The sequence below is a fragment of the Galleria mellonella genome, unplaced genomic scaffold (genome assembly GCF_026898425.1).
Source record: "Galleria mellonella isolate WM207_F2 unplaced genomic scaffold, CSIRO_AGI_GalMel_v1 utg89, whole genome shotgun sequence".
NCBI lineage: Eukaryota > Metazoa > Arthropoda > Insecta > Lepidoptera > Pyralidae > Galleria > Galleria mellonella.
Genome location: NW_026442169.1, coordinates 435236 through 461738, shown reverse-complemented (window position 1 = coordinate 461738; position 26503 = coordinate 435236). Strand labels below are relative to the sequence as shown.

General features: G+C 38.5%; 1 protein-coding gene across 2 annotated transcripts in view; it reads left to right on the top strand.

Annotated features, from left to right (window-relative positions):
- The window catches only part of LOC113519922 (unconventional myosin ID), a 295622-nt gene that overhangs the window by 40110 nt on the left and 229009 nt on the right, over positions 1 to 26503 (top strand). The window contains exons 5-17 of one of the 2 annotated variants that reach the window (XR_008253718.1): positions 2132 to 2329; positions 4618 to 4857; positions 5788 to 5938; positions 6870 to 7027; positions 7925 to 8046; positions 9063 to 9213; positions 10118 to 10264; positions 11522 to 11748; positions 13125 to 13274; positions 14500 to 14795; positions 15219 to 15412; positions 15854 to 16035; positions 16854 to 17359. Coding sequence is in view for 1 of the 2 variants with exons in the window: in XM_052902261.1 (XP_052758221.1) it covers positions 2132 to 2329; positions 4618 to 4857; positions 5788 to 5938; positions 6870 to 7027; positions 7925 to 8046; positions 9063 to 9213; positions 10118 to 10264; positions 11522 to 11748; positions 13125 to 13274; positions 14500 to 14795; positions 15219 to 15412; positions 15854 to 16035; positions 16854 to 17043 (2406 nt within the window). In the remaining variant the exon portion in view is untranslated. Of the gene's footprint in view, positions 1 to 2131; positions 2330 to 4617; positions 4858 to 5787; positions 5939 to 6869; positions 7028 to 7924; positions 8047 to 9062; positions 9214 to 10117; positions 10265 to 11521; positions 11749 to 13124; positions 13275 to 14499; positions 14796 to 15218; positions 15413 to 15853; positions 16036 to 16853; positions 20567 to 26503 lie in introns of those variants that run through there. The other variant, XM_052902261.1, reaches the window with a different exon arrangement.

The following is a 26503-nucleotide window of genomic DNA, read 5'->3' as shown; positions in this document are numbered from 1 at the left end:
TTTACATATACATATATGGTATAGTGCTAAATAATCAACAATTAAACGTACAGTTACTTAAACATTATTTATCTATCTATCTTTCATTGCTATCACGTACAAAAATGCCTAGATTAATTTATCAAGCCGCCGGCTGCTGATATTTGCTTTATTACCTTTTATTACATAGACTAATCCATTTAATATGCGGTTTACGAGCTCCTATATTATTATTGATGTTACCTTCATCGCGTTCCCTAAAACGATCACTTAGCCTTACAACCATAATGTTATTGCCCATTGAATTAAGAACTTTTATGTTTTTTTTTAAGAGTCAGGAAGTGATGCGATCAGCTATTTATTTCTTTAATCTTTAGTACAAAGTGTGTGTACAAGTCGACTTTTTTTTTATACGACTTAGAATGGCAAACAAGCTGACGGTCCACTTGATGGAAAGTGGTAATCGTTGCCTATAGACATGAGCAGTACCATGGACATAACAGAATGTACTGTTTCGCCCATGATACCTCTCATGCGTTGCCATTCCCGAGGACTCAGATGTTATTCCTCTGTACCCTGTAAATTCACTGCCATATCCCACCCTTCAAACCGAAACACAGCCATGCAAAAACAACTGCTTCGCGGTAGAAACACGAATGGAACAGAGGTATCCAAGCAATCGACTTCTGTACAAAGTCTCCCTCTGGTAAAAGCATTTTCTCCCAGTCAACCTTAGGGAAGTATTAGAATTCGATTGTGGTACCTAGTTTTAATTGATGTATATACATACTAGATACAAATATAAATACTATACATATCATTGTCATATCAGCCTTTAACTGTTCACTGCTGAACATAAGCCTTCCGATAAGGGGTTTTGCCAGTAGTTGCCACGCTTTGCAGGCGGATTGGCAACCGCGGTTAAGCTTTAGTGATGTTTTAAGAGGGACGTTGTTGCCCATCTCTCGTCCTTCATTAGTTACTTCTTACGACAAATAAATATATATAAATAAATATTAAATATGCTTACATATAATATAAGATTGTACGCTCGGATGAATTATAATAATTTACCTAAATTATCTTGGGTGTTTTGACCAGTGTCTTGTCTTTTATAAGACGTTTATGTTGTACCATGTAGCGCGTATATCCTTTCAGATTAAAAGAGATTCTAAATCGGTTCATAGCTGACTGAGTTATGAGGTTGAAAGTTAGGAAATTCTCAATTTGATTGTATTTTTTTTTTTATTCTTGTTACCTCTTTTTAAAAACGAGGTTCCATTCCCAAAGAGGGTTGACGTCAGGCAGGCGGCCGGTCGTAAAACTATAAGTCAAATCTTTTTGTAATATGGATAAATAAAACCAATAGCCCAAATAATAATTGGGATAAGGGTAGGAAGATGATGATGCCTCGTTTGGAAAAAAGTTTTATTTTTTTATTTTTATATTTATAAACCGATTTGAAAAATTCCTTTCTTTCTGAAAGGATATACTTTCAGATATTCAGATAGATATATATAGATATACTTATAGATTTCAGATTCGGTCCACATAGAAATTTTATCAAACATGGTTCCAGTAGTTTAGTTTTTAAATCAAAACAACAACTCTTCAAAGCATACTGCCAAACATTCTACACGAGCAGCCTGTGGGTCAACTGCACACAGGCCTCACTCAGTGCCCTACGAATCCAGTACAATAATAGTTTTAGAGTGCTGTTGGGGCTACCTCGCTTTTGTAGCGCCTCCAGCATGTTTGCTCAATCTCGCGTAGATGACTACTACGCTATAAGGAGAAAGAGAACTGCATCATTGCTGCACAGGGTTAGAACAAGCACCAACAGCATTCTAAAAGTAATAGGCGAGAAATATAACTCGCCTATAATTGGGCATTTCATTCAGATGCTGATCTAGTCGGCTGGGTCACATCTGAGTGAACTGCTTTAATTAATTTGCTTTTCTTTTTTATTAACATAGTTTGTAAGAAAACTGTTAACAACAAAATGGACCAAATTGTAGTGTAGAGTAATAAAGTATATTATTGTTATTATTATCACTATTTAGGTCGGTTTTTTGAGGAACAAAATCATAAACAATGCTAATCTTTTTTTTTTTAAATGTTGTCTTTAAAAATTATTTAATTTCTTTTACAGTTGCTGAGTACGAACAATGCACATACGAAGAAGTTCGGTCTTAACACGACCACCACGTACAAGATACTAGGCAGCGAGCGTCCAACGGCGCAGGATTCCAAATTGTTCTCAGTAACAAATAGTGCGTTCACGTCGCTCGGTTTCTCGCAGGCTGTTGTTACTGACATATGGAATATAGTCGTCGGCGTCATATTGTTGGTAAGTGACCAAAAGGTCCATACCATGGAATACCATGGAATGTCTTCCGAAATTTCGAAGCCGAACAAAATACAATTTTTTTCTAATGAATGGTATACACCGGTGGAGCACCAGTGAAGGATGATAGGTGAGGATGAAGCAGGTCAGTTAGCCCATCGTGACATTCCACAAGAATTGTTCACGATGGTTTCCAGGGGGAAGCACGTGGAAGTTGACCTAATAAGGCATATTGCTAGCAATGGGGCTGTCAAACTCCAATGCTAACAATCCCTTTCTCCTAAAATACAAATTTGATGTAAATTACTGCAGCGGCCAGCATACATCATTATTACGAACATATCAAATTTTCCGTCTTGAACATAATCCGAGGACACATAGTTTTGAGTTTTATCAATATCTATCAACTTTCTATATTCACTTTTCTCAAACAATGCGCGGAAATCAAAAACACATCTCTCTTTTGTTCAATGACGAATAACGAACAATAATATTTTTTCACGCGCCATAATGTTCCTTTGTTTTTTTTTTTCAATAAACAGCTTTCTATTTGCAAGACAGTTCGAAATTTAAATAAAACCTTTTATTAGTTACCTCCTTGGTAACCATGATTCAAAATAAAAGGTCATTCCATTTTTAAATTACAGGACAGATATGAGTTTACATAGTAATTTATCTGGCCGCAAAACACGACAGATATGGATTTTCATATTATTGCCGTTTATGCCCGCATGTATCTGGCCAGTTATATTATATATGTAGATTTATCTCGAAGAAGATTGTTAAAATAATGCTCACATTTCCAAGCATGTTTGAGAAAAAGTACTTTATACATCATTATTATCATAATATCAGTGTTTAATTGTCCACTGTTGAACATAAGCCATGATCAAAGTTTTGAAGATTTAAAATACCTATCAACTTTCTAATTCACTTCTGTATTCTTCCAATTTAATTAACAATTACTTGCTAATTACGTATGAGTAATAAATTGTATGGTTGTCAAGATTCAAATCGAATTGTCCGTTTGCCAATACCGCCGGGAAGCGAGCGACCGCGACGGAAATCATTATGGCCAACCCTATTAGTAAATCATGCATGAGAATGCTACGTGTTATTGGGTAACTTAATTTACATTGCTAAATTGTCCTCTTTTACTTATAGGAATTACTGTTTGGTACGCTGAAGATTTATATACGCACTAGCGGTCCGTCCCGGCTTCGCACCGGTGGTCATTTTTTTTTATACGACTTAGAATGGCAAACAAATTGACGGCTCATCTGATGGAAAGTGGTAACCGTCGCCTATAGACATGAGCAGTACCATGGACATAACAGAGTATTGTTTCGCCCATGATACCCCCCATGCGTTGCCATTCCTATATATTATTATTCCTCTGTACCCAGTTAATTCACGCCTTCAAACCGAAACACCGCCATGTAAACACAACTGCTTCACGGTTGAAACACGAATGGGACAGAGGTACCCAAGTAATCGACTTTTGTACAAAGTTTCCCTCTGGTAAAACATTGGTGGACATTTTTACAACATTTTAAAAAGTGGTTATTGTGACATAACGATGATAGTTGGACATATAGTATCGCGAAGTTTTTTTGTAGTTATTGATATTTTCTTCAATATTGTAGAACGTACTTTTGTTCTATCACCAATTGTTTCCGCAGCGCACACGACGAAAGATATTTTATAGCATTTTTTTTACACCTCGAGTTACGTTACGAAAGTTTTAGTAAGGATCCCTAATCTTTGTACAAAAGTCGATTGCTTGGGTACCTCTGTCGCATTCGTGTTTCAACCGTGAAGCAGTTGTGTTTGCATAGCTGCGTTTCAGTTTGAAGGGTGGGATATGGCGTGAAATTACTGGGTACAGAGGAATAACATCTGGGTCCTTAGGAATGACAACGTATGGGGCGTATCATAGACGAAACAGTATGCTCTGTTATGTCCACGGTACTACATATATCTATAGGCGACGGTTACCACTTTCCATCAGGTGGACCGTCAGCTTGTTCGCTATTCTAAGTTGTATAAAAAAAAAGAGTGTAGTATTCCCATTACTAGCAATATATTGTAATAGGTCGGCCTCCACGCGGTTGCCCCTGGAAACGATCGTGGTGAATTCTTGTGAAATTCGTCACGATTCGACCTATAATCTGTCACTGGTACCCTGCCAGCGTATACTGATGGCGCAGCCGGGGTTATCATTAAATCTTCACCTTCAGAGTAGAAGTTTTACTGTAGGAGCTTAATGAACTGGTTAAGTTTGGGTGCAGGGCGAGCTGACGTTCAGCGAGGGCCAGGAGGGGCAGCTGGATGTGGGCGGGCCGCTGCAGGCGTGCGCGCGGGCGCTGGGCGTGGCGGCGGAGGCGCTGCGCGGCAGCATGGCGGGCCGCGTGCTGGCGGCCGGCGGCGACCTGGTCAGCAAGCGGCACTCGCTCTGCGACGCGCACTACACGCGCCTCGCGCTCCTCAAGGCCGCCTACGACCGCCTCTTCACCTGGATCGTGCAGCAGGTGCGTCCTCCACTACACATTGTTCTTATATTCATCATTTCAGCCATTATCAAATCTACTGCTGGACATAAGTCTCCCCCATAGACTTTTTTTACAACACAAGGGCAAACGAGCATGCGTCTCACCTGATGGTAAGTGACTACCGCTACCCATGATCACCCACAACATCGACGGCATTGTAGGTGTACTGCCGGCCTTTTGAAAAGGTATTAAGAAGACTGCCCTAAAGAACGGGCCTGAGCCGCCTGCATTCACTGACTCCCTGCAACGCATTTCAGATCTTCACTCCAACTAGTCTCTGAGGGGGGGGGGGGGGGGGGGGGGGGGGTCGTTTTACACTGCGTTCTTGTATTAATTATACAATATTATCAAGAGGGGGGGGGGGGTAGAGATTGTTAGTAACGCGGACTACCGTTCGCATTGCTAGCAATATGTCAAGTCGAGCATCACGTGGTCTCACTCTGAAAACCTTCGTGCTTAATTCCAAGTGTATTCGTCACGATGGGCTAACTGACCTGTCTTTTCATCCTCACCTATCATCTCTCACTGGTGCCCCGCCAGCGTGTACCGTTTGAATTCGTGATTCTCGCTTAATTAAAATAACTGAACACAGACCTCTCCCTATTGTGGGGTTTTGCCAAACATGGCAAGTACTGGCAAAATCCCATTTGGCAGGCAAATTGGCAACCGCAGCTTAGGTAATGTTTTAAGTTTTAATAGGAATGTTGCTGCTCGTTTCCTCGACCATTGAGTTCCCTTAGTCGCCTCTTACGACACCCATCTTAATTTTTTTTTTTTATACAACTTAAAAAGGCAAACAAGCTGACGGCCCACCTAATGGAAAGTGGTAATGAAGGATGGCTCTATGCTGAGAACACACGGCAATTAAAATAATTTGTATATAGTATTTTTTTTTATATATTATTACAGATCAACAAAGCCATAGAAGTGCCAGCTGGGACGTACAAAAACACGCTTATCGGTGTCTTGGACATATACGGCTTCGAGATATTTGAAACGAACAGTTTCGAGCAATTCTGCATCAACTACTGTAACGAGAAGCTGCAGCAACTGTTCATTGGTGAGCATCGTCGTCATCACAACAATTTAAGGGAGTAGTAGTTTTGTACAAAGTCTCCCTCTGGAGATGTTGTACAAAAGTCGATTGCTTGGCCACCTCTGTCGCATTCGTGTTTCAACCGTAAAGCAGTTGTGTTTGCATGGCTGTGTTTCGGTTTGAAGGGTGGGATATGGCGTGAATTTACAGGGTATAGAGAAATAACATCTGAGTCCTCAGGAATGGCAACGTATGGGGGGGGGGGTATCATGGGCGAAACAGTATACTCTATTATGTCCATGGTACTGCTCATGTCTATAGGCGACGGTTACCACTTTCCATCAGGTGGGCCGTCAGCTTATTTACCATTCTAAGTTGTATAAAAAAAAAAAATTGCATCCTATCCGCACGCGTCTCTATTACAAGAGGATGTACTACGGCTACCACTCTGGTTGCTTCGTGATAAACTGACAGGTATACTTTAGACGCGGCTGTTTCTTAGTATTTCTTTTTTTTAAAGCTGAACAAGCTAACAAGCTGACGTCCCACGTGATGGAAAGTGGTAACCGTCGCCTATAGACATGAGCAGTACCATGGACATAACAGAGTATACTCTTTTGCCCATGATACCCCCCATGCGTTGACATTCCTGAGGACTCAAGTGTTATTCTTCTGCACCCAGTAAATTCACTGCCATATCCCACCCTTGAAACCGAAACACAGCCATGCAAACAACTGCTTCACGGTAGAAACACAAATGGGACAGAGGTGCCAAGCAAACGACTTTTGTCAAAGTCTCCCTCTTTTGTCTACTTTGTCAAAAGTATGGTTATGGTGCATTTTCGATGGGAAAATAATCTGCCATCTGAATCGGGCCATTCATCCGAAGCAGCTGTTTTCATTTTGGCCAACCTGCCCCTTACATCTGGTTACCCTGTATATCTGTTACCCTCAGAGCTGGTGCTGAAGCAGGAGCAGGAGGAGTACGCGCGAGAGGGCATCCAGTGGACGCCAGTCAAGTACTTTAACAACCGCGTGATCTGCGAGCTGGTGGACGCCCCGCACCAGGGCATTATCGCAATCATGGACGAAGCCTGCCTCAACCCCACCAAGGTATAGGCTGTTTCAATACATTTTGTATAAAAGATAGCTGCGTGGGGACGTCTGTCCCACTCGTACTTCTGCCACAAAGCAGTTGTGCTTGCATAGCTGTGTATCGGTTTGAGGGGTGAGATGGGGCAATGCGAACACTATCAGTGTTATATCAGGCCCCACTGCTGAAGATAGGCCTCTCCCTAATGGAGGGTTTTGTCAGTAATTGCCACGTTTGGCAGGTGGATTGGCTTTTAGTGTTCATTCTCATTCCTCGTCAATTTAGTTCCCTTAGTGGCTTCTAACGACACCCACGGGAAAGGAAGGAGTAGCCCATTCTACGCCGGGAACATACGGCGTATAATCTCTCCGATCGCCATTCCGTCCACGCACGTTTTACATCACGTGTTTCACTTTTAAATGTCTCATTTTAAGGAAAATAATACATCGCTGCTCGTGTTGATCGCGTTGTTGCAGTTGCACTCATGTACTAATGTTAGTAGAATTAAACCAGAAGGAGACTTTGTACAAAAATCGATTGCTTGGGTACCTTTGTCCCATTCGTGTTTCAACTGTAAAGCAGTTGTGTTTGCATGGCTGTGTTTCAGTTTAAAGGGTGGGATATGGCGCAAAATTTACTGGGTACAGAGAAATAACACCTGAGTCCTCGGGAATGGCAACGCATGGGGGGTATCATGGGCGAAACAGTATACTCTGTTATATCTATGCTATTGCTTATGTCTATAGGCGACGGTTACCACTTTCCATCAGGTGGGCTGTCAGCTTGTTTGCCATTCTAAGTTGTATAAAAAAAAATTCTAATTAACTAACCAGTATTGCTGTATGAACATAAAATATCCCAGTCAAACAGACGAAATCGTGGCTAAAAATTAAATATACATATTTTTTTTTTTGCAGATATCCGATAGTCAGTTACTAGAGGCAATGGATAAAAGGCTGAGCGGTCACAAACACTACACGTCCCGCCAACTGTCGCCCACAGATAAGAAACTGAAGCATTCCGTAGACTTTCGAATAACGTGAGTGTCTCCAATCCGCTTTTCATATTGAAACTCTGTACTCTAATTATAAGTTTCAGAAATAAAATAAAAAATTAACAGATATTCAGAAACTTGCAAAAAAGACGTAGATCCTATGGTTTACAATATAAAACAAATGAAATGAAATGGAATGGATAGAATGGATGGAATGGATGAAATGGATGGGATGGAATGGATGGGATGGGATGGGATGGAATGGAATTTAATTTATTTGCTAGAAACATTGTACAAAAACAAAGTCACTGAAACTGGCGATGGGGCTTTTTTTTAATGGGTAATAATGAAATGGTCACCCCGTCTGCGCTAACAGTATACACACCAGTGAGAGATGATAGGTGACGATAAAAGCAGGTCAGTTAGCCCACCGTGACGAATTGCACTAGAATTAACCACGATGGTTTTACAGGGGGGAAAGGGATTGTTAGTGATGGAGACTGAGAATCCCATTGCTAGGAATATACCCAACTAGGTCGACCTCCTCGCGGTTTTCCCTGGAAACTATCATGGTTAATTCTTGATGAATTCATCATGATTGGCTAACTGGCCTGTTTTCATTCTCATCTATCACCCTTCACTGATGCTTCGCCAGCGTATCCCGTTAGCGCAGGCGGAGTTACCATACTATTTTCACCCATAAAAAAACCACGATGGTTTGCAGGGGGAACCACATGAAGTTCGACCTGACCTGTATTGTTAGCAATCAGGCAATTTTTTTTATGCACCTTAGAATGGCAAACATGCTGACGGCCCACCTGATGGAAAGTGGTAACTGTCACCTATAGACATGAGCAGTACCATGGACATACTGTTTCGTCCATGATACCCCCCATGCGTTGCTATTCCTGAGGACTCAGATGTTACTCCTCCGTTCCCAGACCCCATTACTAACAATTCCTTTCCCTCCGCTGGCTGGCACTAATGGGGAATTACTTGATTAGTAATTCTAGTTCGAATCCTTAAATACAGCAAATGGAATTCGATTTGTCACTGTGCAGTCACTACGCTGGCGAGGTGATATACGCGGTGACCGGCTTCATGGACAAGAACAAGGACTCGCTGTGGCAGGACCTCAAGCGGCTGCTGCGCTCCTCCAGCAACGCCTCGCTCGCAGACATGTGGCCCGAGGGCGGCGATCACATACAGAAGGTACGTTATATATTATTACTCATTTAACGTCATTGTCGTAGAATACTGACGGATCTGACAAAGATTACATATATAGATCCGTCAGTATTCTACGACTATGACGATATCAGCCATTAGCTGTCTACTGCTAAATATAGGATTTTTATACAACTTAGAATGGCAAACAAGCTGACGGCCCAACTAATGGAAAGTGGTAACTGTCGCCTATAGACATGAGCAGTGCTGTGGACATAACAGAGTATACTGTTTCGCCTATAATACTCCCCATGCGTTGCCATTCCTGAGGACTCAGGTGTTATTCCTCTGTACCCAGTAAATTCACGCCATATTCCACCCTTCAAACCGAAACACAGGCATGCAAACACAACTGCCTTCCCCATACGGGGAATTTTGCCAGTATTTGCCGCGCCTGGATTGGCAACTGGACACTGCTGTTCATCCCTCGACCATCAAATTCCTTTAGTCGCCTCTTACGACCTCGTAGGAAAAGAAGACTTTACCAGAGGGAGACTTTGTGCAAAAATCGTTTGCTTAACTACCTCTGTCCCATTTGTGTTTCTACCGTGAAACGGTTGTGTTTGCATGGCTGTGTTTCGGTTTGAAGGGTGGGATATAGCGTGAATTTACTGGGTACAGAGGAATAACATCTGAGTCCTGAGAAATGGCAACGCATGGGGGGAATCAGGGTCGAAACAGTATACTCTGTTATGTCCATTGTACTGCTCGTGTCTATAGACGACGGTTATCACTTTCCATCAGGTGGGCCGTTAACTTGTTTGCCAATCTAAGTTGTATAAAAAAAGGAAGGGGTGACTCATTCTATGCTGGGACCATACGGCGGAAATTATTATCATTCGTAAAAAAAATTGTCATCACCTCCTTTGATAATGATGTTTGGCTGCAGACATCGAAGCGGCCTCCGTCGGCGGCCACGCTATTCCGTAACTCGATGTCCGCGCTGGTGGCGGGGCTGCAGACCAAGGAGCCGTTCTACGTGCGCTGCATCAAGCCCAACCCGCTGCAGACGCCCAACACGTGGGACGACCAGCTGGTAAGTACGCCATGGTACTGGTCCTCTTTCTTTAGGAGTTCTTCCATAGTTGAAATCAGCACAGCTTGTTCTGCTGGGCTTCAATTAGTTATTGACAGACCTTATTTTTTTTAATCTTCTACATTCTTTTTGGTCTTCCTCTCCTTTTGTTGGAAAGAAAAAAAGAAGGGAATAATTTAATCGAAAAAGCATGCGGCCCACACAGTAGCGCAAAAAACAAGAACAAAAGAAATCAAAACAAAACAAATAAAAGAAAATAGCAAATGTGTACAAATAGAAAGCAATTAAATTATAATAATAATTAATAAACAAACAAACAAACAAACAGTAGGACAACTTTGTATATGTTTTACACTATTATAGACTGCGGTAGTCGATTGTTATCTGATGACCCGTATGTTTTATTTTAGCTGTTTCAAAACTGCAAGATTATTGCATTTAAAATCTACTAATAAAAGTAGATAGGATAGTATTATTAGTATAAGAGTATAAGTAGATGAAAGAGTAATAAATTTGCGCTTTTTAGGGTTCCGTACCTGCAAAGGAAGAAACGGAACCCTTATAGTATCACTTCGTTGTCCGTCCGTCCGTCTGTTAAGACCCTTTTTCTTAGGAACTCGTGGAGGTATCAAGTTGAAATTAATATCATATACTCAGGTCTGCAATCTCTTAAAGCAGTGAAAAAATGAAACTTCAAAATCTATGCAAGCAAAAGATAGCCATTTATGTTCTACTTATATAGTATATTTTGACATTCGCAAACGGAATCAAAACCTATTGGGTACTTCTCGTTGATCTAGACTCACGAAATTTGGCAAGAAACAATATCAAATAGCACAAGTAAAGGAATAAATCCGAAAATCGTAAATTTTACAAAAAAAAATGAAAATAAACTTGATGATTTTGTACGGAACCCTCATTGTGATAGTCTGACTCGCACTTGATCAGCTTTTTTTTAACGCTTATTTACTTTAAATTTTTCTGTTTTTTATTTTTGGTATTATCGGCATTTGCTAGACTTGTCCCGTTTTTTAATGGGGTCTGTTTCAGTTCTTATGGTATAAAATACATTCATGGTTTTATGTTAAAATTATTTTTAGTTTTTCCCAATTTTAACATACAATCCAAACATTTTTATTAATTTTTTTTTTAATAAAATTTATTTTAATATTAGATAAGTAAAAAAGCAATGCCCGAATAGATTCTCGTCGATCACTGCTTTAAAACATGATTGTACAAACTCGAGTGTTTCCTCAGGTTCGCCACCAGGTGGCATACCTGGGCCTGGTAGAGAACGTGCGTGTGCGCCGCGCCGGGTTCGCGTCGCGGCAGCGCTACGACCGCTTCCTGAAGCGCTACAAGATGCTGTCGCAGTACACGTGGCCCAACTTCCGCGGCACCAGCGACAAGGACGCCGTCATGGTGCTGCTCAAGGACCTGCAGGTCACCGACGTGCAGTATGGCCACACGAAACTCTTTATTAGGTAATAACGCCTGAAATGCGCCATTAAAGTTTACTTTTGAACTTCTTGTAACGCATATTACACGCGTATGAATATTGTATTGTAAATTGAATGAATGAATTGTCAAGGACCAGTTTTTTATGCAACTTAGAATGGCAAACAAGCTGACGGCCCACCTGCTGGAAAGTGGTAACAGTCGCCTATAGACATGAGCAGTAACGTGGACATAACAGTACACTAAATCACCCATGACACCCCCTATGCGTTGCCATTCCTGAGGACCCAGGTGTTATTCCTCTGTACCCTGTAAATTCACGCCATATCCCACCCTTCAAACCGAAACACACTATTTGTGTTGCAATAGTGTGTCACTACTCTTTAACTCGAAGATATCCTAAGGTGTATTCAGCTGTTTTTTTTTTATCTAGTTTATAGAAAAAATATAGATTCTAATATTTAATTCTAATATTTTCTTTTTTAAATATATCATAATGAGGAGATATTACCACATTGAAAAAAAATATATACAGATTAAAATAAAAAAAATATTAATGGATGACAGTTAATAATTGGCTATACTGTTAGTTTGCATGTGGTAAAGTATGGCTGTGAAGTTACCATGACTCGTAATTTTTACGTCGTAAATGTTATTAACAAATGAGAATGACTCTGGTGTTGCAAGCATACTAGGGCCGTATTTTTTTTAATGGATGATAATGGAATGGTAACCCCAACCGCGCTATCGGTATACACCGGCGGCTCCAGTGAAGGATGATAGGTGAGGATGAAGCAGGTCAGTTAGTCCATCGTGACGAATTCAACAAGAATTGTTCACGATGGTTTCCAGAGGGAAGAACGTGGAGGTCGACCTAATAAGGTATATTGCTAGTAATGGGACTGTCAAACTCCATTGCTAACAATCCCCCCCCCCCCACTAGGGCCGTATTTTTTTTTAATGGGTGATAATGCTATGGTAACCTCGCTTGCGCTATAACCTAATCCTAACTAACTAGCTACTGCTAAAATAGAACCACGTGGAGGTCGACCTAATAAGGCATATTGCTAGTAATGGGACTGTCAAACTCCATTGCTAACAATCCCTCCCCCCCCCCCCACTAGGGCCGTATTTTTTTTTAATGGGTGATAATGCTATGGTAACCTCGCTTGCGCTATAACCTAATCCTAACTAACTAGCTACTGCTAAAATAGAACCACGTGGAGGTCGACCTAATAAGGCATATTGCTAGCAATGGGACTGTCGAACTCTATTGCTAACAATCCCTCCGGGATGCCAAGGAGGGCCTACGGCCGTATTAGGATCTATATCTATGGCCGTCATGGTCACTAACGTCACGGTAACGTTTGACCGTGTGGTAATAATGGTGGTGGTGATGCAGGAGCGCGCGCACTCTTCACCAGCTGGAGGCTGCGCGCGCGGACCTGATCCCGTCCATCGTGGTGCTGCTGCAGAAACTCTGGCGCGGTACCATCGCCCGTATGCGCTACAGGAGGATGCGGGCGGCGCTCGTCATATACAACGCATGGAAGTGAGTCGTACACTATTATACAATCTAAGTCTAGGCTACTTTAAGTCGATATTTGGTTGCTGATCATCCGCGAAAAAACGTCAAAACATGTAATTGATACAATTTTTTTTTATACATCTTAGAATGGCACACAAGTTGACGGGCCCACCTGGTGGAAAGTGGTAACCGTCGCCTATGGACATGAGCAGTACCATGGACATAACAGATTATACTGTTTCCCCCATGATACCCCCCATGCGTTGTCATTTCTGACTTAGATGCTCACACAGGTTTATTTGTTCAGTCAGAGGGCGCTAAGTGTAGATTAATTTAATAAAAAATAAGTTACTCATTTACTTTAATTTTATTTATAACTATGGGGAGGCATATGAAGTTTTTAGAAAAGACTGAAGTTGTTTGAGAAGCTCTAAAGTGTATGTGTTTAAAAATTTAAATAAATACTCGTAAAATACTGTTCATTTTTCTAAAATACTATTTAATATTCTTCTCAGATCTAAACATACTTTATTTGTTGGAAAAAGTTGGAAACCCTAGTGTCTAGGTCATACTACGGTCATACTACGCGAATGGATGCGTCACTATATCGATGGAATGTTCGTGCTCGGCATCGGAGGGCTTACCATAAAATGTTTTCCGAAATTTCGGAGCCAAACGAAACACAAATTTGATGTTAAAATTACATAATACATGCCGTTTGGAAATATTAAAAATGTTAAATTATTACTTTGGACTTTTATGAAAGGATGTACGAAGAATGAAATGTTAAACTCCATTTATAGGTCCTATTTAGGTATAAACAAAAACACGAAATTGAGTCCGAAATTTCGGAATTTCATTTCATGGTAGACCCGCTGTTCGATCGCCGATCTTCGGTCGGCGGAAGATCGGCAACACCGAATTACACGTTTTGTTATGTGGCGCGTAACACTCAGCAGGCAGCCCTAGTTTTACCTCTATCAAAAAGATGTTTTTAATGTTAAAAGTATAATATTTTTTACAAGATGTTCGTTTGAAAATCTTAGAGAATATTCGGGCATTACTTTCACACACGTTAAAATACCAGACATACTAATATGTGTTGAACAGTTTAAAAGTTACACAAATTAATATTGCATTCGTGCAAAGCCGGGGCGGGTCGCTAGTTATTATATCTCACTCTCTCCTCTGACTGCTCCATTGTTGAGTATACCCGTGTATATTTTACTACGCTACTAATTATTCACAGGCGATACAAGGCCAAGCGCTACATAGCGGAGCTGCAGGCCGAGCTGAAGCGCAACCGCGGCGTCATAAAGTGCTGGCCGCAGCCCCCGCGGCGGCTGCCGGCCGCGCTGCTGCAGGCCGCCTACCGGCGCTGGCGAGCCTACCTCACGCTGCGGCCCGTGCCCCGCGACCAGTGGCCGCAGCTCAAGATGAAGATCAGCGCCGCCAGCGCGCTGGCCGCCCGCCGCCAGCACTGGGGCGCCGCGCGGGCCTGGCGCGGCGACTACCTGGCCGACGACCACTACAACGCCAAGTCGGGTCAGTCTCTGCCTACGTAGCTCATCATCATCCTATCAGCTTTACCGTCCAGTGCTGATCATAAGCCTCCTGCTAGAAGGGTCTTGCCAGTAGTTGCCATGCTTGGCAGGCGGATTGGCATACCGCAGTCAGGCTTTGGAGATGTTTTAAGAGGGAAGCTGCTGCCCATCTCTCGACGAATTCCCTTAATCGCCTCTTATGACACTCACGGGAAAAGAAACAGTAGCTCATTCTATACCAGGATGACAGGCAAAACCACCCCTTGTCAGGGAAGCGTATATTCAGCAGAATAATGTTTGTTACTTTTTCACGCAAAAAGTAGAGATCAGATTTGACTGTAAGTTTTATGTATTGATTTGCACGAGTAAAGCTGTGGGAAATAGCTAGTCTCAAATAAATGATTGATTCGTTATCTTGTTGCAGCTCTATACAAAGCATCGATAGGGAACCTGCAAAGGACGCAGCATATCGGCAAGGCGTTGTTCTCGTGTAAAGTGCACAAGTTCAATCGATACAACAAGCTGGCGGAAAGGTGCCTGCTCATCACGGACTCGGCAATATACAAATTGGACGCGAACACCTTCAAAGTGCTCAAGAAACCCACGTCCATATCTGAGGTACGAGATGAGTCATATTGGATACTTGGCTGATGATTATGAAGCTTTTTTTTTATACAACTTAGAATGGAAAACAAGCTGACGGCCCACCTGATGGAAAGTGGTAACCGTCGCCTATAGATATGAGCAACACCATGGACATAACAGAGTATATCCTATATATATCCTTCACTGGTGCTCCGCTAGCGTATCCCGTTAGCGCAGGCGGGGTTACCATACATACATATTTTCACCCATCAAAAAAAACTTCTTAAGTTTGCATCGAAACAGCATTGCGGCGAAACAGTAAACTCACTGTTTCGCCCATGATACCCCCCATGCGTTGCCATTCGAAAAAAGTACTTTTAATTTGGCCCTTCTTCAGCACGTCACTTATTTGGTCGACATACGTTGTAAGGCGGCCCCGTATACAAATAATTAGTTGGTGGTGGTACCGTGTAGGTGGGCGCGGTGCGTATAATGAGCAGCGAGGTGCAGCTGGTGGTGGTGAGCGTGCCGGCCGCCAACAACGACCTCGTGGTGGGGCTCGTGCCGCCCGCCGCCGCCGCCGCCGCCGCCGGCAGCGCCGCGCCCGCAGACCTCGTCGGCGAACTCGTCGGCGTGCTCGCCAACAGATACCACATGTATGTACATATATTACTATACTGGCTTTTATTTTATTTACAATCATTTTGGGTATAAAACATTTGATCTTATAAATTAAAAGTACCTTACAAAATCTACTTGGGTCAAGCGTGCAATTATTGAAAACAGAAATTACAATAAATTAATTTTAAATTTTTTTGTAGCATTTAAACATTACGAAATTATATAATAATAAAATAACATTAATTAAAATATTAAGGAATGTAATAAAATTTAATTTATTCAGTCGATTAGTTTAAATAGTAAAAAGAAATAACAATTGGATATCAGATTGAACATGTTACAAAAAGATGTTTGGTACAAATGGTGGGCTCAATGATATAAAGCATTCTCTACCAGTCAACCTTTAGAATCGGTTACCCCTGTAAAGCATTCGTCAAGATGGCCTTATTGATCTGTATTCAACCCTACTGGTGCCCGTTTATCACCCCTCACTAGATAGCGCAGGCGGGGTTACCAGTCCATTTTTATCTAATAAAAAAAAATTACTTTTGTTTTACAAAAGTCTTGAGACTTTAGTTTCAAGTCAAAAAATGGGGGGGGGGGGGGGGGTAGAAACGGAGACTAAGAATCCCATTGCTAGCAATATACCTAATCATGTCGAATTCCACGCGGTTTCCCCTGGAAACTATCATGGTTAATTCCTGATGAATTCATCATGATAAGCTAACTGGCCTGTTTTCATTCTCACCAATCGCCCTTCACTGGTGCTCCGCCAGCGTATTCCGTTAGCGCAAGCGGGGTTACCATTCCATTTTCAAATATAAAAAAAAAGCCACAATAATGTTGTTCTCAGGTTGACAAACGGCGAGTTGACGGTAGAAGTGGAACGAGGAGCTACGACCCGGTGCACGCTGGGCGGCAAGACGCGAGCGCTGCAGCTGCCCGCCGCCTCGTCGCCCGCCTCCCCCGCCGCCCCCGCGCCACACCCCTTCACGCACGCACACAACGTCATCACCTACCACCCCGCCTCCGCGCGCGCGTAACCTTCAACCGAGCGTTCCTGGAATGACGAGCATTCCCGGAATGACACGCATCTGTCGAACGACTGCATACCCGAAGCGGGACCCGCGTGACTGCTACGTATACGTTACAAGTAAGCAATTATCACATTTAACCCACCATTAATGACGTCATCACAACTGTAATATTAATAAAAAAAAGCTAAGGACGCGTCAGATGTGATTTTTTTAAATTTTATAATTGAACCATACTCTAATCTAGTTATTTACAATCATTGCGTGAATTTACAGGGTACAGAGGAATAACACCTGAGTCCTCAGGAATGGCAACGCATGGGGGGTATCATGGGCGAAACAGTATATTCTGTTATGTCCATGGTACTGCTCATGTCTATAGGCGACGGTTACCACTTTCAATCAGGTGGGCCGTCAGCCTGTTTGCCATTCTAAGTTGAATAAAAAAAAATAATTATTAAAGAAAATTAAAATTTTTAACATCTGAATAGGGCTGTAGAATTATTAAAAAAAAAAACATGCTTACAATTAATTTTAATTGAACAAACACTGTTTCTATTCTATTCATTCTTTCAAATTTGGATTATCTTTCTTCAAGTAGACTTGTTTATAGGTACTTTTAAATAGTTTTTTTTTTTTAAATCTACTCCAGGCTTCGGAAAGTTGTTATTTGCCGAGAAGAGTCATAACTTTTTAGTTTTTGACTTTACATTTAACTACTTGTATTTTACTGGTGCAACTGATATTTTTTTTCCTAAAGAAAAGTGGATCGAACAAAGATAAAAAAAAATACTAAAATTTTTACTTACTTGATTGATTGACTTCGAAAAAGGTCTCGCCCTTTTTCTTTTTTTCAATTCAATTGTATTTTTTATGTTTGCTATTTCATAAATCCATCATTTATAAAACGATTTGGATTTTTTTTTATCTAAAAGGTTTTATTTTCAAATTAGTCAATTATAATTTTATCGAAATCGGTTCAGTGCTTTTTACATCAAAGTTTTTTAGGTTTGGTTTTGTCACCATTTCAGTTGGTGTTATTTTTTTATACCATTGAGGTGGCAAACAAGCATACAGCTCACCTGATGGTAAGCGGTTACCGTAGCCTATGAAGGCCTGCAATACCAGAGGTATTACGCGCACGTTGTCGACCCTGAAGAAATCTCTACACCAGTTTTGAAGAAGACATATTTGATATTTTTGTAAAATAAAATCTTAAATTTATTGAACACCTATTTCTTTGGGAAAAAATATTTAGTTTCATAGATAACAGTTTTTAAAAGGATGTTAATGGTTTTGTTGAAAAAAAAAAGAGAAAAAAAAAAATTAAAAAAAAAAGACACCATACATTCACACTAACAGAACAACGAGTTTTAGTATTCATGTATGACATTTATTGTAATTATTTATAATAAGAATTGTGATTTAAAGTCGGAAGCATTTAAGTCAATAAAACAAAAAAAATCCGAAATGTGATTACATCCATATGATAGAGGGAGATATATATAAATATATAAATATATATATATATATATATATATATATATATATATATATATATATATATATATCACATTTTAAAACAGGTTCAGTTATATTTAATCAATTTGATGATAAAAATAATTTAAGTGCTGATCTATAGAAATAATATTGCAGTCCTTTTTATTCTTCGTATCAGTGAAAGAGATGGTGCATTGTACACTGGACAGAATATTAATGTACCTACGTATTAGTCACGAGTTATTTAGTTCATAATAATATTAAATAATAATAAATATTGTTAATTTATTCAAAAGTGATAATTAATGCTAGTTTTTATTCGAGTAATCATAGTGAAATATTTTTGTTATTTTTTTTTTAATTATATCTTTTTTTTTACAAATATTTTTTATTGTGGCGTGTAAACTTAATAATGTGATGATAAAAAAAAACAATGGTTCTACAAAGAAAAACAATAATAATTATGTACTGTTGATGATAAAAATTAAAATGGTGCCTCAATTTATTCATGACGTGATGGCTGTGGAGAATATTTTCCTTTGTCACTCTTAATTAGCATTATAAGTAATTAAGAGTTGGTGGATATTTTTAAAATTAGAACGGCGGTAATTGAACATAATTTAGTAGGCATAATTCAAATTGTACAAGATGGAACTCAAAACAATATAATTGACTAACCGAAATGCCTTATTTTAAAATAAGAATAACCGAATGTACCGACCGAAATTTGGAACAAAATGGAGACAGGGTAATAGTGAAAACATTTTTATTGGTCAGTTTTATGAAATTGGTATATGTTTTATTTTTAGGTTATATAGATAGAGTATTGAGTTTCAAAAACGAGTCAACTTTCTGTCAGATAAATTGTCAAATTAGCTGACGCGTTTTTTATCAGTGTTTTCTATACTCAACCATATAATGTACCTTGATGTATCTATATTTAATTATTTAATAAAGAAAATACAGTGTTTACCCATTAAAAAGATGCAAAAATTATAAAATAAAATAAATATAGAATTTATAAAGGTAACACTCATAATTATTTGTCACGCAAAATTGTATGAAAAAGTTCGCTTTTCCTGAAGCATTTGTATGGAGACACTCTATCTATATAATCTAAGGGCTTCTTTTAAACATGCAGTTATCTGAACAATTTCTTATTATTTCCAAATTTATCTCCGCTAAAAAGGAACCCTGTATAGTCCCTGTGTTCTTATGCAAATATACTTAAGAAACACGTAAGCATCTATTCGAAATTTTTATACAATTTCCATCTAATAAAACAAGCACAGAGTAGATTAAAAAATAGCCGCATCTTATCCAGCTCTAAATTATAAATAACTACGTAAAAACTAAAAACATTTTTACACTAATTTATGATTGCATAATTCATAATTAATAATTGTCAATATTTTGTATAGTAATATTATTAAAATATGGAAATATTTTGAATTCGCATCGAGACGGTCGTCTAGTGGAGGGGTAACTTAGTAAGCACATTGGCCTCACTATGACGTAGAAGCTATGAATTTAAACCTCACCCGTTTCGAAATTTTTTCGAACATTCACCTATAATTCTAATTATGTCTATATTTCTCATATTTTAATAATATTTATAAACCATTTACAACTTGTTTCTAATTAAAAATATCCTGTAAATAATAAAATGGATAATAATTCTTTTATTTATTTATTATATTCGCATTTTAAATGTTTTTAATCGATAAATATGTGCCGCACCTAATGTGGTTTTATGTATTAAAATAATGTAAGAAACCAATTAATTAACGTACAAACTGTATTTATATTATTATTATAAATTATTAAAATAAGTCAGTATTAATTAAGTTTTGTTGATAGACAACGATAACACGTTATTGGTTGACGCAATAACGTTATAACTGTTATAAATAACGCGTTGTATATAGCTGTTAATTGTATGTTGAACGAGTGATTAGTGTCGGACGTGCCTTGTTGTGGTGCCATGAGATTTGTATTACAATATAATAAATACAATATTTTTCTTTTGAAATGTTTTTTTATTGTGTGAAATTATCAGCTATTTATTATCTGTGGAGACGAATGATTAAACTCGTCAGCCATTAGTCGAGAGAATTGTCAGCTTGTTTGCCATACTAAGTTGAATAAAAAAAAAAATCAGCCGTTAACTGTCCACTGCTGAACATAAGCCTTTCCCATAAGGGGAGTTTTGTCAGTAGTTCTTCTAGAGATGTTTTAAATGAGACGCTGCTGCTCATCTGTCTACTATTAAGTTAGTCGCCTCTCAAGATGCCCATGAAAAAGGGGTGGCCTATTCTATGCCGGGACCACACGGACATATTTATTTATTTAAGAACAACCAACAAAGCATACATTTATATCTACTTAAAATACATTATAATAAGGTTACATTATAAAATGCTGCCTCAAAGGCCGCTACGATATATATATATATATAACTAGAATGAAAAATTATAAAAACTACAATATTAGTTATACAATAAATAGTTAAACTACAGTAATACTTTGGATTTGAAAGATTTGTACACTTATAACCTATACATATGTGCAATGATACATGTCATGCTGTTATTAAGCTGATTAAATTAAACTAAACAATCTATACAAAGTGGATTTGAATTTGTTTAAGGTCGTGTTAATATCAATATTATTAATATTATGCAATCGTGACAACTTGTACTAGAGGGACACTTTGTACAAAAGTCGATTGCTTGGGTACCTATGTCCCATTCGTGTTTCAACCGTGAAGCAGTTGTGTTTGCATGGCTGTGTTTCGGTTTGAAAGGTGGGGTATGGCGTGAATTTACTGGATTCAGAGGAATAACACCGAAGTCCTTAGGAATGGCAACGCATGGGGGTATCATGGGCCAAAGAGTATATTTTGTTATGTCCACGGTACTGCTCATGTCTATAGGCGACGGTTACCACTTTCCATCAGGTGGGCCGTCAGCTTGTTTGCCATTCTAAGTTGTATAAAAAAAATTGACTATACTGTAACTGCATAGTGTATAATATAATGTAAACAAATAAAATAACGGATTTATTGATTAAAAATTATTTTAATTTGTCTATATATCACACTATATCCCAGTGATAATTGCGTAGCGTGTATTAGTGGTTCTGAATACGGATTAACGGATCAAGATCTGTCACGGATAACCGGAACGTAACGAGAACTCCGCCGAATGCAGCTTACAAAGTTTCCCGCGTAATATTGGTATGTTTAATAATTGAACTAGACTGGATACATGTTACTTACATATAATATGGTAGTTTTTATATAGAAATGAATCGGAAGTGAAAATTTGATGTCCTTTAGTCTAGCATCGATGAGAATTTATGTATGACGTTTTTTAATGGATTTTTTTTATACAACTCAGAATGGCAAACAAGTTGACGGTCCACCTGATGGAAAGTGGTAACCGTCGTCTATAGACATGAGCAGTACCATGGATATAACAGGACACACACATATATAAACGTAGAGTTTTTTTATAAAATAGAATATTAAAAATAAGTGAATAATAACAGAATATATGTATAACGTCAACAGAAGATATTTTTCATTTAAAATTAATTAATAAATAACATTATAAAGAAAACAACCAGTATATTTGTAGCCAATAACAAACAATACCTTCTCCAATATACGAGGTATTACGTTTAAAAACGTTTTATACTCACGACTGTAATCGTTTATGGGGTAGTTTTTTTTTTGATGGGTGAAAATGGTATGCTAACCCCGCCTGCGCTATCGTGATACGTTGGCGGAGCACCAGTGAAGAATGACAGGTGAGGATGAAGCAGGTCAGTTAGCCCATCGTGACGAATTCAACAAGAATTGTTCACGATGGTTTCCAGGGGGAACCACGTGGAGGTCTACCTAATAGGGCATATTGCTAACAATGGGGCTGTCAAACTCCATTGCTAACAATCCCTTTTCCCCCGCGATTATGGGGTAGTCGGGGGCTTTTGTCGACTGTTATCGTTAGAGTGAATAAACACATTTTGTCGAGAATATTTCGAAATATATATTTTAAGGTTTGGAGGGTGGGATATAGTAATAAAATTATAGGGTACAGAGGTGTAACACCTTAGTTCTCAGAGTTTGAAGGGTATTATAAGCGACACCGTATACTCGGCTATATCCATGATACTGTTCAGGTCTGTAGGTGACGATTTGTTTTTTAATTGGATGATAATGAAATGTTAGCCCCTGGCGGGGTACCAGTAAAGGATGATAGATGAGGATGAAAGCAGGTCAGTAAGCCTATTATTATGAATACACCCGAAATTCAGCACGATGGTTTTCAGGTGGGGGGGGTGGGGGAGCACGAGGAGGTTGATCTGCCAATGGTATATTGCTAGCAATATGACTTGTATTACGTATAACTAACGATCCCTTCCCCCCTATAGAATATGATTACCACTGTCCATCAGGTGGGTCGTCAGCTTGTTTGTCATTCTAAGTTGCGTAAAAAAAATTCAACGTGGCAATGGCGAGCATACCGCCGTTATTTAGATTAATTTATTTTTATACGTTTTTTAGTATATTAGTTAATTTGTTTTAATTACACTAGATAAATTGACATTATCTATTTTAGTAACAGACTCGTGGGCGTTTAGAATTTATCGCGCCGTAGGTACTGTAATATAAAATATAAAAATATAGCAAGCAAGTTGACAGTCTACCTAATGGAAACTGGTAAATGGCGCCAAATGTCATGAACGACACCATAGACTTCCTAAGGTTCCTTCTCTAATAATTTCTCTAATGTTCATTTGGAGAGTATGTTTTAGCATTAAGTCCGCCTTGTACAAATATGTACATGTACTAATGAATAAATAAATAAATGTATAGACATGACAGTGTATTTTGTGGGCCCATGTACACCTCATTCCTGAGATCTAAGTCTGGTGAAAAAATGTAAAAATGAAAAAACTTTTAGGGTTTTTATAGTCTATGGTCTGGCAAATTGCAAATGTATTATGTTCTGTTACCTTGTAATTGTTACTTTTTAGCTGATGGCTTTCGCCAATGTCGCAATAAATGAAACAAAAAAGTCTATGGTCTAGGCATGTACCTAAAACGGAGAAGTGCGGTGACCTTCGTAAGTGTCGATATCTCTGGAGCTTAAAATAAATAGCATTCTGTTTATTTGAATTGCTCCAATTTACTTACTCCACAGTAACAATTTCATGTCGAAATCTTTCGTAATCATTATGGCGGGTTTAATTAAATTCCAAACGAAATTAACACGCCTGTTATTACGAAATATACGGTTTCTATAACAATAGATAGCAATTTAATAAGCCATGGATTGATCTCTACACGTCTCTGTACAATTCTTGGTAGAATATTTGCATTAATATAAAATTAAGTTCGTGATTTATAGAATTTGTCACTTTCGAAATATCTAGAACTCGCTGATAGTTTTTTTTTTTTTAAATAGATTTAAAAAGTATTGTTGGTGACAGGAAATATTGTTTTAATTGCTAGTAACATATCGTATCAGTTCGACTACTACGTGCGCTTCGTAGAGACGATCGTGATTAATTTTTGGGTGAATTCATCAAAGGAATTTATCTTGTGGAATTCCACATTCAAACGTTTTTCTTTGTAGAGGAAGATGCTGTTTCTTTTTTTTTTTTGTAAAAAGTTTGTAAATTTTTTTTGACATTTGAATTTGGCGTTTTAATATTTAAAAGGGCAAATTAAAAATTTTAAACGCTGTCTTCATGATAAAAAACCCGTCTATACAATTTATCAATCAAAATGTATATCAAACCCTTAATTGTATAGAATCAGAACCAAAAAATCTTTAATTTTTTCTCAATCGCTAGAATTTATCATAGACGTAGTATAATGTGCTACGTACTGACAAAAACGCATTCACAAAAACGAGACAAGAAAATGATAACATTGTGCGTATTTTGTAAATGTGTACACGTGACAGACTTGAATTTGTATAGAATTAAAGTTGCAAAAATAGCAAAAATTTACGTGTATGTTAAATGTAGAATTAATTTCTATTCAGGGATCTTTGGAATTCTATTTGGATTCAATTAAATTGTACAAGTGTACGACTGTACAAGTGCAAAATTACAAAAATACAACAATTTTACATATTAACAATGTCACACACAAATAAGGTAATAATAATGAGTCTGTATTAATATGAATAACAATTTGAATAAAAATTCATCTAACTATATACAATTTACAATTAATATATTTCTAAAATTCATTTATTGTGTAAATGTGGATTTAATTAAATGTCAATTCCTGTAAAAAACATTTCTCTCTTTTATATTGCCTATCTACATATATACTTCGTAACCTAAGGTATTACGAAAGAGAAGGCATTTATTTGTTGATCTTATTTAATATTATATTTGAAGCGTTTTTAAAAAGTAAATTGCTTGTTATGAAACCTAGTATTTAAGGTGAAATTGGTCGGTTTAAAATGGACAATTTGTCCTTCTATCATTTCTATCTAACCCAAATAGGTTACGACTAACTGACAGGCGGTCTAAGTACCCATATATCTACAGTTTGTTAATTAACGTAACCCATGTCACAAATATTCTAGTATTAAAAAAAATATGTTTAAGCTGCGCTGACAGCTAATCTTTTTCCCTAATCTGTCTATTAATAAGTTTTTTTATTTATTTATTTATAGCAAATTCAAGATCAGCAAATCAGTAACTAAGTCACTAATAGGTTTTTAGGGGGGAAAGGGATTATTAGTAATGGAGACTGAGGATCCTATTGCTAGCAATATACCCAACCAGGTCGACCTCCTCGCGGTTCCCCCTGGAAACTATCGTGGTTAATTCCTGATGAATTCATCATGATGGGCTAACTGGCCTGTTTTCATTCTCATCTATCACCCTTCACTGGTGCCCCGCCAGCGTATCCCGTTAGCGCAGGCGGGGTTACCATACCATTTTCACTCATCAAAAAAAAATAGGTTTTTAAAAATAGTAACAAGATTCTAACACAGCCATGCAAACACAACTGCTTCACGGTAGAAACACGAACAGGACAGAGGTACCCAAGCAATCGACTTTTGTACAAAGTCTCCCTCTGGTTGACGATACTGTGGATGAGAAATTATTTCTAGTTAAAAAAAAATGTCATTTGAAACCCTATTAATGAATATTAACACTAGTTTTAAGAAGTAGGTTATGTTAATTAACGTACTATGTATTATTTGAATATAAACCGTAATTGTAATATAATATAGGTCTACCTAAGGCACGTCGTTTGAAATTATAGGGTTTTCTCAAGTAATCTGAAATTAGTATTAAATTTTGGTATACTAGAGAGAAAACTTTAGGTATGTGTGTAGATTTATTTTTTAATGGGTGAAAATGGAATGGTAGCCCGCGCTATCGGTTTACACCGACGAGGCACCAGTGAAAGATGATAGGTGAGAATGAATGCAGGTCAGTTGGCCCACCGTGATTAATTCGACAAGAATTATATATGATGGTTCCCAGGGGGAACCGCGAGGAGGTCGACCTGGTTGGGTATATTGCTAGCAATGGGATTCTTAGTCTCCATTACTAACAATCCCTTTCCCCAAAGTATGTGTGTAGCTGAATCCATGTAAATAGATATAGACATACGTGGAGGGGTCGAGTGGTCATTTAATTTACAATGGCTAGTTTATTGCTACCGTCATAAAAATGCGCACTCCCGCGTAGGTCATAGGGCGGGTGTGAACTTGACTCTGACATTACGTGTAGTTTTGTGCTTGCGTTTACATTAATGGGTGGGTTTTATATAATTTAGATAATAAATTCATTGCCTCAATCCACTTATCCTGTTTAGGACTGTTCAAGACTTTTTGGTATGAAGATGATTCAGAACCAGATATGGCCTCATTAATGAATTCCTCAAAATTGAATCTCTCAGGAGGTTTAATCTGGCTACGATCGC